Genomic DNA, 14,228 nt, shown 5'->3' with positions numbered 1-14,228 from the left:
CTATAGAGCGGCGTTGACGACGATGGTGACGGACGCTCCTGCTGTTCATAAAATGACAGATAATCCAACAGGGCACACCAGAACCTCCCCTCCAGCGAGGATCTCAAATAAGTTAGCTTTCCCGATATGAATGAACCAAACAAGATACCGATTGTCAAAACGAATAGCGACCACCACCAAGCTGTTGCCGGTTCCGTCTCAGCTGATGATAAATATTTCGGGCTCATTTATTTGTTATATTGATTTTAATTATTTGAGAATTTTACACTATATATAATTCTCACTTGAAGAAGGAATATAATTAACGGGTTTTACAAATAACGCTCTCTTATTGAAACATTTGAGGATGTTCTTCAAACCCTGGGTCGAGCTATCCGACCTGGGATGATCGGTGATACGCCTAACAAGGAACCCAGCCAGCAAACTCAAAACAACAGCAGCCCAATTGAGGAACCAGAAGAGAATGTTGAAGTAGCAGATGGGCTAGCCACTGAAAAAGGCCCAACAAGTAAGAGAGAAAGAAGAGCTCCATCATGGATGAAGGATTACCATATGAACTAATAGAGGGAGAGCATGATAGTCAATCCATATAGGCAGTTAGTTAGGATCTCAGAGGAATAAAAGGTAAGGGGTAAGGAGAGAGAGAGCATAGAGAATTACCAAAGTGTGAAATGGAGTCATCCTCCCAGGACTCGAAGCTGGGGGTAGCGTCATTGTAACTACTGGTGGTTGTTGAATTTTGCTTAATTCCTCTAGTTCATTCACCTTTCATCCCGTTCATGTGCATTTTCATATTTTGCATTCATTGAGTCTAACAAATTGGTGCTTTCATTGAGAGGATTCGGAAATAGAATCAGGAACTCCACTGTCCCGCTTGGAGGATGCTTACCAACAACATCGGTCCGAGATCGCAGCGCTTCAAAGAGGACAGATCGAAACCATCGCTCAGGTCGTGGAAACCCAAAGCCGACTTGGATCTGTGGAAACGTCGGTTAAGAGCATTGAGAAGATGCTCAAGGAAAGCTTGAAGCTCAAGCAAGCGATACCGGAACATGGAGAGAGTTTCGATTCCGCAGGTTCTACGGGGAATCTCCATCTGTCACAATGGCCGAAGGGAGTTCGGGCCGAGCTACCAGTTTTTAACGGTGAGGGAGTGGAGGAATGGACCTTCCGAGCCAGGGAATATTTCGAGCTTTATGCGGTACCAGAGGCGTGGAGAGTGCGGCTCTTGTCCTTCCACCTCACCGGCCCAGCATATACATGGTATCGATGGTGCGTAAATAATGGCATCATGTATACTTGGGAGGGATTCTTGGAGGCGCTAATCACTAGATTCGGTCGCAATATTTTTCATGACCCAAAGGCAGCGTTGAAAGATCTTCAACAACATTCCACGGTCGCAGAGTACCAGTCCCAATTCGAAGATCTGTCCAACCAAGTCACGGGACTGACGGAGGATTGGCTAGTGTCACTCTTTACGGCTGGGTTGAACGATACACTCAAGTGCGAGCTCATGCTTGCGAAGCCTAAGACATATGTGGAAGCGGTCGCCCTTGCCAAATTGCATGAGCAGAAGCATAGTCACTACAAAAAAATAGGGTTAAAACGGCGGTTATTTTGGGGAATTACGGCGGTTAGAACCGCCATTATGACCAAAACTGGCGCCTCCAAGAAACGCCGTTATTCTGGGCGCCATTCTGGTTATTACGGCGGTTTTCTGAAAACCGCCGTAATAACCTGTGAATAATACGGCGGTTTTTTGGAGGTTAAAATGGCGGTTTGTAACCGCCATTATTTCCAGATAAAATGGCGGTTTTTTATTTGTTTAAAATGGCGGTTGTAACCGCCGTTTTTACCAGGATGTTGTGACATCACTTCTGTTTAAAATGGCGGTTGAAAACCGCCGTTTTTACCATTATAACCGCCATTTTTACCAGGTTATAATGGCATCTTTTATGTTAAAATGGCAATTTCTAGCCACCGTTTTTACTAGGTTATAATGGCATCTTTTGTGTTTAAAATTGCAGTTTTTAACCGCCGTTTCTTCCAGCGTACAATGGCATCGTTTTCATTTAAAATGGGGGGTAACCGCCGTTTATACCTAATTATGATGACAATTTTATGCTTTTTAAAATAAGATTAAAACTACCAATTTAAAGTGATATTTTCAAAACTCACTTAAAAATCTCGTAATAACCAGAAGGCATAATCATAAATCAAACATTATATAACTCCTAAACAAAATATTAATATAATATATAATTTTTTATATTGAAAATCAAAAGTAATAACTCCTATGCAAAACCTTGTCTTACTAAACTTACTAAAATACAAACATTGCAATAAAAAATCTACCATCCAATTCCCTAAACTATATTAATATCTAATAATGTATTTAAATCATCTAATAAGTGCTATTTTCACTAATTAAACTCATTTTCTTCTCCTTCATGTCCACAGATACTGATTCAACCCCTGCAAAAGTAAAATAAAAATAAACAAATAAATAATTACTACAAATTAATTAAATGTTATTTATTAATGTGCTGAATAAAATAAGAGATGCGATAGTAGAATTATTTTAAGTACCTGAAATGCCAGAGACAATTTTCATAGTTTTTTGCTTGGTTTTGTCATTGTGTAAATCCAACTTCAACACAGCTTTCTGTTAACACAAATCAATAAAAGATTTTATTAGGACTAATATTAACATATCATATATGAAATGAAATAATTAATAATAAACTAAATACTCATATATACTTTATTTAATGTAGGATAAACTTCTAACTAACCTTCATTGTTAATTGAGAATATTTGAGAGCTAAATAATATATATTATTTATGCGTCTTTCTCTTGTTTCTATTGTTTCTATTGATCCCAATATTTACTAATTTACTAACTAAACATGAAATATATGATTTTGTTTGGTTAGAATCTTAACACAAAAATACAGCAGGGCATGCATATATATATATTTGGTTATATCAAGACAAAATAATTTACAAAGAAAATAAAATTTTTTATTAAAGTGTGCAATAATTTTATTTTATTTAAAAAAACACTAATATCTATTTTTTAGTATCCTTTTCCATAACCCCCATCTTTTTCTTCTAGCTATGATCATCTAAAACATGATACTATTCTATTCCTTTTCCTTCATCAACCTTCACAAGTTCAAGTTCAAAAACGAGGTACATATATATATGAAGTAATTAGTGCTAAGAACCCTTCTTACCCGGAAGCTTCATGGCCAAAAATCCGAGGAAAAGCGCGCTGAGCTTCATTCTTTAATTTGGTACAGAACAGAGAAGAAAGGGGAAATAAAAAATAAAAACAATATGAGAAAATTACATGTAGATCATATAACTTTTATTAATTCATTAATTAATAATAAGAGATTATAACATATATTTATATGTACCTTAGCTTTCCAACATGCTAGATCGGTATGACATATTGAAGTGTAGAGGATCTTGATCCGAACCTCCATTTTCTGAGGAAGATGAACAATAATATTATGGCAGTTACCTAAAAAGTTTCTGTCATATGCCTACTAGTTCTCTGGAAAGTATTTTTCTTCATCACTGCAAGATTTTTCATCTCATGACTGTAAAAGAAGAAAAGACAAAGGGGTCAATGTTTATAAAATAAAATTATACAACAAAACAACCATAATTATATTACTAATTTATTTTGCCCAACTTATGATCATTGATATGACCAAAAGAAATTATTCTAAACCTTAAGGCCCCTGCTTCTATCTAGAAAAACCAAGCAAGTTAGTTAGTTAATTATCTAAATATTTTAAAACATATAGTCAAAGCAAGTTAGTTAGTTAATTATCTAAATATTTTCCTTTAATATTCACTATTCCATCTTGTGTGTACTCCTCACTCCCAACACTTCCTTTCAGCTCTTCTGCTCTCAGACTGTGGCTTGTTATCGTTGTCCAAGAAGGCCAAGGTGCTGTCTGGGATGACATCTCCAACTGTAATTGGAGCCATTTGAGGAACAGAGGATGATCACATTTTTGTTTTGTGAATTTTTAAACAGCTAAATACCCACTACAAATATAATATAATAATATAACACTATTAAATATACCGCAAACTAAAGCTATCCACTAATTCAACATCTTAATCTTATGAACATAAACAAGCACTAGACCCATGTTAACTCTAACACATGCATTTTGGTGCAACTTAACACAAGAAAGAAAAAGAATGCTAGAAAAAAATATTCAAAGTGAGATCCTGATATGGTTGAGAAATATTCAAGCATGCTGGAAAAAAATAACCTACTAAATGATAAAAACAATGCTCATCCATCAATATATAACTTCTTTTTAATCTTGAAAGGTTGATTCTGAACTAAACTACTTACATAACTAAGACATGGTGATTTACATATTATAATGCAGAAAATAATAGATCAAGTTTGAGAGTGTTACATTTTGAAGCCTTTCATACTCCTCTTGGCTAAACTTTGTAACTTGTGTCTGCTCACCCAGTGCAGCTTGTAGTCTAAAAATCTGAGTTATAAAGAACTGTTATTACCGAGACGTATGAAAAGGATTCAACAAAAATTGGTTTAACAAAAAAATATAGTGGTTTAACTCATTCTTAAATGAGGAATTGGCAAAAAGATAATGTTGTAACCCTGTAACTACATATCAGATAAAGGGCTTTCACCTCCTCAACGAGATCTGTTCTAGGCATCTTGTTCACCGTATCGGGGGAGAACGTATTGTACCTAAATAGTAAATTGAATCCCATATATACAGGACATACTTCAGCCACACAGGAAATTCTCTATATACAACTAAGAAGCTTATTCCTAGAACATACTTCAGCCACACAGGAAATCCTCTATATACAACTAAAAAATGATAAATTAAATTAAATTAAATTAAACATTATAAAAATAGTAGTGGAAAATGGAAGGTACTCGAAGTTCCATTCAGCACAGACATAAGGACCAATGCGAAGATGAGCATAGAGACCAGCTTTTTGTATTATCTTCATGAATCTCACTAGATCGTATCTTCCTTCAAAATTGCACTGAGTTGAGTAGCATGTAAAAAACACAATAGACAAAAATCAAATACCAAATAGATAAGCATGCATGTCTATTCTCTAGCTCAAAGAGGGTAGGTACAAAAAAGGAGCTTATAATCTTATTATTAAATATTAAAAATAAATAAATGATAATAACATCTATTGATGAAAAAGAAACTGAAATGAACAAGGACAGTGTTGATGTGATGACTAACCATCATTCGGATCTGATTATTGCAAGTTAATTACAATGAAAAATATTAATTAATAAATAAAAAATACTTAATGAAAATTCTGATGGTTTCCCCAAAATTGCACTTTGTATTGGCATTCCTACTCCACTTGTAAGAGAACCAGAATAGGCGCATCTGTTCCATTTTGGAGGAGATATTATTACTTTTTTTCTTTCATTCTTTTCTATACACATCAAGAAAAAAAAGGCACCATTCTAGATTATTAATTAAAATCAAGAAAGAATTAGTATTTTCATTAAATATTTTTACCATAATATCTAAATTAATAGATATCCGACCATAAAGTAATCCTATATATATAATAACCAATATTTCATCAAAATATAATTTGCACACAACCTAATTAAAGGCACACACTTGAAAATCCATTAACCTCTATAAATATTAAATCTTACTGCATTTGTCAAGTGCAGAAAAGGTATCACTAAATAAGTAAATATGTGTACTTCTCCTATAGTACTGCTTCTACTTAATTAATTAACTTGCATGTAATTGTAATTTTACAAGAAAAAATTATAATTCGGAATTAGACAATTAAATTTAGCACTAATCTGATTATTGCAAGAACACCTATACTGGAAAATTATTTCTACTTTCTGAATTCCAACTCATACTAATACTATGCAGCTACTTGACTAACTAAACTAAAATTCTGTCAATCAATTGCCAACAATTTATAAAAGGCTTATCAATTGATCCTAACTGTTTAATTTCACTTTTGGAATAGAAAACCAGAAACAATAACCAGTTAGAGTACCTGAAAATGTGATCAAAATCCTCCACTGCAATGTTGGCTATGGTCGAGTACTTGCTATCAAGAACACCGGCCAAGTTAACGAGAATGTTAACCGTCGAGTCGAATTCGAGCAATTTTCTTAACAACAACAGTATATGAACACAAAATAATATTAGAAATTCAAAGCATCTAGAATTTTGAACACAAAAATTAATATTAGAAATCAATATATGACAACAACAGTAACAACCATTAAATCTTATTCTATCTCAATAAGCAACGACTTAAAGAAAAAGACTAAATAAAGAAAATCTTCGATAATAAACAGTGAATAAATGGAGAAGACAATAAAAGGGAGTAAATAAAAATAACTGAACAAGAAAAACAGTTAATAATTGATAAAATAAAAAGATTCAATTGCAGATTTGATTAGAATATTCAATTACTTAAAGCTCCTTTATTTTTCTTCTAATTTTTAATTTATTGACCACATCGTATATCAATGGTTTCAAATTGTCTTAAGAAACTACTGTAAATTGCAATTACAAATGTCTACTTCAAACATATTAATACCGTGCTTGCCTACACTTAATTGCTTATTAAAATTAACTAAGAAAATATAAAATCTAAGCAGATCACCATTACGCATATTAAGTTTTTTTTTTTAAATAAAGTTCTATAATTTCCAGAAAAAGTTGATTTGATATTCCAAACATCATTATCGAATATGACAAATTATAATTATAGAAATATATCAAAATAAAGTTGCAGCTCACAAGATATACGCACTTGAAGTAAGCAGAATATTTATCAAATCTGATTTTAAAAAATAAATAAATCATGCATCTGTAAGCAGATTGATTATTCTTAACACTAAAACAAGAGAGACAGATTCTTCGTTTTCATTTTTTTCTCCAAATTTTTTTGGAATGTTAAAGTGAAGATAAATTACATAAAAAGTGAAGATAAATTACATAAAAAGTGCATATAATTAGATAACTAATTCAACACCTGTATGAGTATCTGATTAATTTGTTTGTTAAAAATGATTGTGATAAAATGTTTCTGCAATATTTTAAGTAGTATCACTAGAATAATAAACAGAGCAGTGTATCCCAAAGGATTCAGAATTTTCTTCTCTACAGATAAACAGAGCACAAATATAAACAATCTAGAATAATTTTAAGAAGATAACAACGCATAGAAAGTTAATCACACGAAAAATCTGAAACTTAATAAGTAATCACAAATAAAGATGTAAGCTTTGTGAAACTAAGCTATGACAGATTTTTTCTAAGATCTGAGATCGGAGAAACACCTTAATAGAAGTAAGCAATAGAAGATCTGTGAGAGAGAGAGAGAGAGAGAGAGAGAGAGAGAGAGAGAGAGGAGGGGGTAAAGTCACGAAAGAAGACCTGAGATCGTCGACTGGTTGAACAGTATCACCCCAACCGGCGTCAATCACCCCCGCACCAACGTCAATCCAATGCTTCAACGGAAGACCCGATCGTGGAGCTACAGAGAAACAAAAACCCCCAAAAATCAGCACCAAAAACAATTTTAAAACCCTAACCCAACCAAAAATGAAGAAATCGGTAATTTAATCACCAATGCGGGCATAGGTGCCTTCTGGAATTGAAATGCACTGAGGTTAGTAGCCACCAGATCCTTGCCTCTCGCCGGAATCTTCGTCTCTACAGCACTAACAGAGAAAAAAAATAAAACAGCGTTTCAGTTTCGGCTTCGGCTTCTCTAACAGGGTCATTGTTTCAGTTTAACTTGAGAGGGAGAGGTACTTGGAGAGATTGTAACCGGCGGAGAGAGGAGAAGCCCTAGAGGGAAGAACGGCGTTGTCGGAGACGAAGGAGAGATAGAAGGGAGATGAGAGCGTCGTATATGGTTTCTTTGAATGAGCTAGGATTGTGTTTTTTTTTTATATTTTATATACGTTGAAAACGGCGGTTCAAAACCGCCGTAATCACCAGAACCGCCAAAATAAACAAAGTCAATTACGGCAGCAATAAAAATTGCCATAATGTATGGATATTATGGCGGTTTTTTAAAATTGCCTTAATATCAATGCCATTTTAATCTCTTTTTTTATAGTGAGTGCGAATTCTCTTAATCTGCGGCCACACAGCCACCGCACTGCCGGAGGTACCCCCACCACTCTCAGCCCTGTTCGGCCACCATTGCTACGACCACCCTCATCATCCGCATCATTGAAGTCCCCAGTACTTGAAAAGGGACCCCCTGGCTCACAAAGCGGGAGTAATACTCCTCATCGTCGACTCACAGCTGCCGAGATTAAACAACGGCGCGAGAAGGGACTTTGTTATTATTGTGATGAAAAGTATTCGGTGGGACATAAGTGCAAATCATCCTTTCTACTACTGGTGGGAGGTGAAGAAATGGATGAGTTACTTCATGGGTGGCAGACCGAAATGACTAATCCAGAGGGAGACTCGGTCAGCTTGGGAACACCCATTCCGGAGGAAGGCGTGGTGGAGATAAGCTTCAATGCCATGGTGGGGGTGTACCACCCAGAAACTATTAGAATTGCTGGAACCTGTGAAGGGAACCCAGTAATGGTATTAGTGGATGGGGGGAGCACCCATAATTTCATGAAATCAGCGACAGCAAGGAAAGTGGGCTTACCAATCACTCAAGTACCGCAGTTGAATGTATATGTTGGTAATGGCGAGTGTATTGGCTGTGTTTCCAAATGCAATCAGGTGCCGCTGCATATGCAAGGATTTGGATTCCGGTTAGAAACCTTCATTCTTGATATCAAGGGAGCCGATATTGTTTTGGGGGCACAATGGTTAATGCAATTAGGTGATGTAACAATGAATTATTTGAATTTAACAATGGAATTCGTGGTAGGGGGACAGACTGTAAAGCTGCAAGGTGAGCGGTTGTTCCAGCCAGGGGCAATCGGAGGTAGAACTCTTAACAAGATGGTCACTGCCGATGTCATCGCTTCCTTCCTTCATTTAAGAGTGCTGGAACCGAATGAACTGGAAGCCACACCAGAACAGTAAGATCAACAAGTGCAGCAAGTATTGGAAGAGTACCAAGAGGTGTTCCAAGAACACACCGAATTACCTCCACCCAGAGAAATTGAACACCAAATTCACCTCCAACAAGGAGCAGACCCGATAAATGTACGCCCCTATCGTTACCCACACTATCAGAAGGAAGAGATTGAGAAATTGGTGGAGGAAATGCTACAGGCAGGGGTTATTAGAGAGAGTCACAGTACTTTCTCCAGCCCAGTATTACTCGTACGCAAGAAGGATGGGAGCTGGCGTTTTTGCGTGGACTACCGCGCATTGAATGCAATTACCATTAAGGATAAGTTTCCGATCCCAAATATTGATGAGATCCTTGATGAATTAGGTGGTGCCGAGTACTTTTCCAAGATTGACCTCCGTTTTGGCTACCATCAAATTAGAATGCGTGAAAGTGACATTCCGAAAACAGCCTTTCGAACACACTTGGGACATTATGAGTTCATCATTATGCCCTTTGGATTAACCAATGCCCCCTCCACATTCCAGGCTACTATGAACAAATTGTTTCGTCCTTATATTCGGAAATTTGTAGCGGTTTTCTTCGACGACATTCTCGTTTATAGCCGGTCCAAGGAAGAACACCTTGGCCACTTGCACACTGCCCTATCAGTGCTGCAACAGAACCAATTTGTTGCCAAACTTTCGAAATGTGTCTTCTGTCAAACCCAAGTAGAATATCTTGGTCATGTGGTTAGCGGTGCCGGGGTGCAAGTAGATGCTTTCAAGATAGCCGCCATAATTGAATGGCCAAAACCAACCAGCTTGAAACAACTACGGGGTTTTCTCGGTCTCACTGGGTACTATCGACGCTTTGTAGCTCAGTATGTGCATATTGCTGCCCCATTGACGGACCTGCTCAAGCAAAACAGCTTTCACTGGAATCATCTAGTTGACTTAGCCTTTGAGAGGCTTAAGGCTGCTCTTACTCACACCCCAGTACTTGCCCTCCCTGATTTTTCTCAACCCTTTATAGTGGAGACAGATGCTTCGAGTCATGGAATCGGAGCTGTTTTATCCCAAAAGGGACACCCCATTGCTTATTTCAGCAAGAAACTCAGCGGGAGGTTGTCGATGGCATCGGTGTATGTTAGAGAACTTTATGCTATCACACAAGCTGTTGCAAAGTGGAGGCATTGCCTTCTTGGTCGCCATTTTGTCATTAAAACTGATCACCAAGGCCTTCGCGAGCTTATGAATCAAGTGGTGTTAACCCCTGATCAACAATATTACCTCACTAAACTGCTGGGATATGATTTTGAGGTGGTGTATCGGTCTGGCTCCCTGAACAAAGCTGCTGATGCTTTGTCTCGGCAAGGGGAGGAAACTGCACCCCCAATTTGCTTCCAAGCTTTCTCATCAGTTCAATCAGCTTTAATTCCTACATTGCTGCGTGCCACTAGAGAAGATCCAGAGACAAAATTGCTAATTGAACAATATAAGCAAGGAGAATTGCCCTTTGATTTTCTCTTTCAAGATGGGTTGTTGGTTTATCGTGGCAAAATTTGGGTCCCAGATTTCGAAGGTATCCGCACACAACTGCTTCAGGAGTTTCATAACACCCCAATGGCTGGACACCACGGCGAGCTCAAGACGTATAAGGCTATTGGGGAGCTTTTCTTTTGGCCGGGCCTGCGTAAAAATATTCATAAGTTTATTCAGGAGTGTGATATTTGCCAATCAACCAAATATATGACTTCTAAGCAACAAGGGTTATTGCAACCGTTACCTGTGCCAAGTGGGCCGTGGATGGAACTCTCAATGGACTTCATTGTTCAACTGCCGAAGTCTGCTGGATACTCTGCAATCTTGGTGGTTGTGGATCGCTTTAGCAAAACGGCACACTTTGAACCATTGCGAGCTGGGTTCACTGCTAGTACGGTGGCAAGAATTTTCATTGGGTCAGTAGTGAAGCTTCATGGGTTCCCTTCCTCCATTGCATCCGATAGAGATCCCCTGTTCCTCAGTCATTTTTGGCGCAACCTTTTTGAATTCAGTGGCACTCACCTCCACTATAGTACGGCGTATCACCCTCAAACTGACGGCTAAACGGAAGTCACTAATCGCTCCCTTGAACAATATCTGCGTGCCTTTTCCCATTCTCAACCACAACAATGGGCAACCTTCCTACCATGGGCAGAGTTTTGTTATACCAGTTCCTACCATTCAGCGATCCAAATGACACCACACGAAGCTTTACATGGGTTTCCAATGAATCTACCACCAGGATATACACCGGGGTCCTCTCCAGTCATAGAAGTTGACTTGTTTTTACGCACCCGTGAGATTTTGAATGATGAACTCGCGTATTACCTGCACCAAGCCAGAAAGCGTATGAAGAAGCAAGCAGATCAGAATCGAAAAGATAAGGAATTTCAGGTGGGAGACTGGGTATTGCTCAAGCTCAAACCTTACCGGTAATTGTCACTGTCTCACCGGGAACACCCTAAACTTGGCCGAAGATATTTCGGGCCCTACCGTGTGAAGAGTAAAGTGGGAAAGATTGCGTATCGCTTGGAGCTGCCAGAGGGGAGTACGATCCACCCCGTCTTCCATGTATCCATGCTGAAAGAGTTCCACGGTGCACAAACTGATGACGCACCCATCCTCGCTGTGGCTCCTGCATCGTTCCAGCCAGTGCCGATGGCAATTGTGGGACAACGCTCAGTCGAGAGGGATGGGAGGCAAGTGATGCAAGTCTTGGTGGACTGGGAAGGCTTGCCAAGAGATGAGACATCATGGGTGGATTGGGATGAGTTACTGAAGTTGTTTCCGGAACTCAACCTTGAGAACAAGGTTGTTCTCACGGAGGGTGTAGTTGATACGCCTAACAAGGAACCCAGCCAGCAAACTCAAAACAACAGCAGCCCAATTGAGGAACCAGAAGAGAATGTTAAAGCAGCAGATGGGCTAGCCACTGAGAAAGGCCCAACAAGTAAGAGAGAAAGAAGAGCCCCATCATGGATAAAGGATTACCATATGAACTAATAGAGGGAGAGCATGATAGTCAATCCATATAGGCAGTTAGTTAGGATCTCAGAGGAATAAAAGGTAAGGGGTAAGGAGAGAGAGAGAGAGCATAGAGAATTACCAAAGTGTGAAATAGAGTCATTCTCCCAGGACTCGAAGCTGGGGGTAGCGTCATTGTAACTACTGGTGGTTTTTGAATTTTGCTTAATTCCTCTAGTTCATTCACCTTTCATCCCGTTCATGTGCATTTTCATATTTTGCATTCATTGAGGCATCTTATTTTCATATTCTGGCAAACGCTAATCTACATCGCACATTAATAGACCAAGGGAGCTCCGCCGACATCTTATTTAAAACTGCCTTCGACAAGTTTGGCTTGGAAGAAAGGGAGCTTAAGGCATACCCAAACAGCTTGTTCGGACTGGGAGATACCCCAGTACAACCACTGGGATACGTATCACTGCACACAACCTTCGGAAAAGGGAACCAATCCAAGACACTCAAGATAGACTACATTGTGGTCGACGTGAGTTTAGCCTACAATGCCCTAATAGGTCGGACCACACTAAATCAACTTGGCGCAATAGTCTCGACCCCGCATCTATGCATGAAATTCCCAACTACAGAAGGAATAGCTACAATAAAAGCAGATCAAAAGATGGCACGCCGCTGTTATAACGAAAGTATAAACCTCAGAGGAAGAGGAGAAGAGTTTCATACAATTGAGCTTGGCAGAGTTTAGCGACGAGAAGAACTCCGTCCGCAGCCAGAAGGCAAGATAGAGAAGGTTCAGATCGGAGACACCTCGGACAAAACAACTAATATCGGAACGATCCTAAGAGGAGACTCAAAAGAATTTCTGATACAATTCTTACGCGATAATGTCGACCTCTTCGCATGGAAAGCCGCAGACATGCCAGGCATAGACCCCAAGCTAATGTGCCACAAGTTGGCGGTCTATCCAGGATCTCGGCCGGTGCAGCAGAGACGAAGAAAACTTGGGTCAAAGCGATCCCAAGCTGTGGAAGAGCAGGTACAGGCACTACTGGAGGCAGGATTCATAAGAGAAGTCAACTATCCACTATGGCTAGCCAACGTCGTCTTGGTGAAAAAATCAAATGGGAAGTGGCGAATGTGTACCGATTACACCGATCTCAACAAAGCCTGCCCAAAAGATCCTTACCCACTCCCAAGTATCGATGCTCTGGTAGATGCTTCCTCCGGATATAGATACCTCTCGTTTATGGACGCATACTCGGGATACAACCAAATCCCCATGTATCCACCAGATCAAGAAAAGACCTCGTTTTTAACGCCGAAAGCAAATTACTGCTACATCGTGATGCCCTTCGGTAACAAGAACGCGGGAGCTACTTATCAAAGGCTGATGAATAAAGTCTTCTCAGACCACATCGGAAAAATCATGGAAGTCTATGTGGACGACATGTTGATAAAGACACAAAGAGAAGACACATTATTGTCTGACCTGGCTCAAGTGTTCGACACTATAAGAAAGCACGACATGCGACTCAATCCTGCAAAATGCACCTTTGCGGTAGAAGCAGGAAAATTCCTAGGTTTCATGCTCACACAAAGAAGAATTGAAGCAAACCCGGATAAATGCCAAGCCATACTCAACATGAAGAGCCCCACCTGTGTCAAAGAAGTGCAGCAACTCAACGGGAGATTGGCCGCCCTATCCAGATTCTTAGCAGGGGCAGCGATAAGATCTCTCCCCTTCTATGCTACTTTAAGGAAGGAAAAGCAGTTCGAATGGACGACAGAATGTGAACAAGCCTTCCAAGACTTCAAGGAGTTCTTAGGACGGCCGCCTATCTTATCTCGACCACGAGAAGGAGAACCGCTCATATTATATCTCGCAGTAGAAAGCCGGGCAATAGCCTCAGCACTAGTCAGAGAAGACGAAAGTGGGCAACAATCCGTCTACTTCATTAGCAAAGCGCTACAGGGATCCGAGCTGAACTACCAGAAAATAGAAAAGTTTGCCTATACTCTCATTCTAACATCTCGACGACTTCGCCTGTACTTCCTGGCTCACACCATTAAGGTTCGAACCAACCAGCCCATAAAAGGAATATTGCAGAAAACAGATTTAGCAGGCAGAATTTTACA

The 14,228-nt window shown here is 39.1% G+C and overlaps 2 protein-coding genes across 2 annotated transcripts; one reads left to right on the top strand and one right to left on the bottom strand.

The window, feature by feature from the left end:
* The first annotated feature begins 1,509 nt into the window (after window positions 1-1,509).
* On the top strand, window positions 1,510-12,365 carry LOC148547301 (uncharacterized). Its single transcript, XM_088496159.1, has 2 exons — window positions 1,510-1,580; window positions 8,158-12,365. Exons 1-2 carry the CDS (start codon window positions 1,514-1,516, stop codon window positions 9,093-9,095), a joined length of 1,005 nt encoding a protein of 334 aa, XP_088352285.1. The 5' UTR covers window positions 1,510-1,513; the 3' UTR covers window positions 9,096-12,365.
* On the bottom strand, window positions 3,840-5,028 carry LOC107613353 (uncharacterized). The gene is made up of 4 exons (XM_088496425.1): window positions 4,952-5,028; window positions 4,696-4,756; window positions 4,455-4,535; window positions 3,840-3,992 (listed from the first exon to the last, which is right to left on the bottom strand). Exons 1-4 carry the CDS (start codon window positions 5,026-5,028, stop codon window positions 3,840-3,842), a joined length of 372 nt encoding a protein of 123 aa, XP_088352551.1.
* Window positions 12,366-14,228: the final 1,863 nt, after the last annotated feature.

Source organism: Arachis ipaensis, chromosome B8, assembly GCF_059453495.1.
Source record: "Arachis ipaensis isolate K30076 ecotype BB chromosome B8, ASM5945349v1, whole genome shotgun sequence".
NCBI classification, from domain to species: domain Eukaryota; kingdom Viridiplantae; phylum Streptophyta; class Magnoliopsida; order Fabales; family Fabaceae; genus Arachis; species Arachis ipaensis.
Note: the sequence above shows the minus strand (reverse complement) of the source record. Positions and strands in the feature narration are given on the sequence as shown.

Coding starts and splice junctions, on each gene's coding strand:
- LOC148547301 (XM_088496159.1), top strand. CDS start 1,514: ATGCTTGCGAAGCCTAAGACATATGTGGAAGCGGTCGCCCTTGCCAAA. Junction 1,581..8,157: donor ATTGCATGAGCAGAAGCATA/GTCACTACAAAA, acceptor CTTTTTTTATAG/TGAGTGCGAATTCTCTTAAT.
- LOC107613353 (XM_088496425.1), bottom strand. CDS start 5,028: ATGAAGATAATACAAAAAGCTGGTCTCTATGCTCATCTTCGCATTGGT. Junction 4,757..4,951: donor TGTGCTGAATGGAACTTCGA/GTACCTTCCATT, acceptor TTTACTATTTAG/GTACAATACGTTCTCCCCCG. Junction 4,536..4,695: donor GAACAGATCTCGTTGAGGAG/GTGAAAGCCCTT, acceptor TTTATAACTCAG/ATTTTTAGACTACAAGCTGC.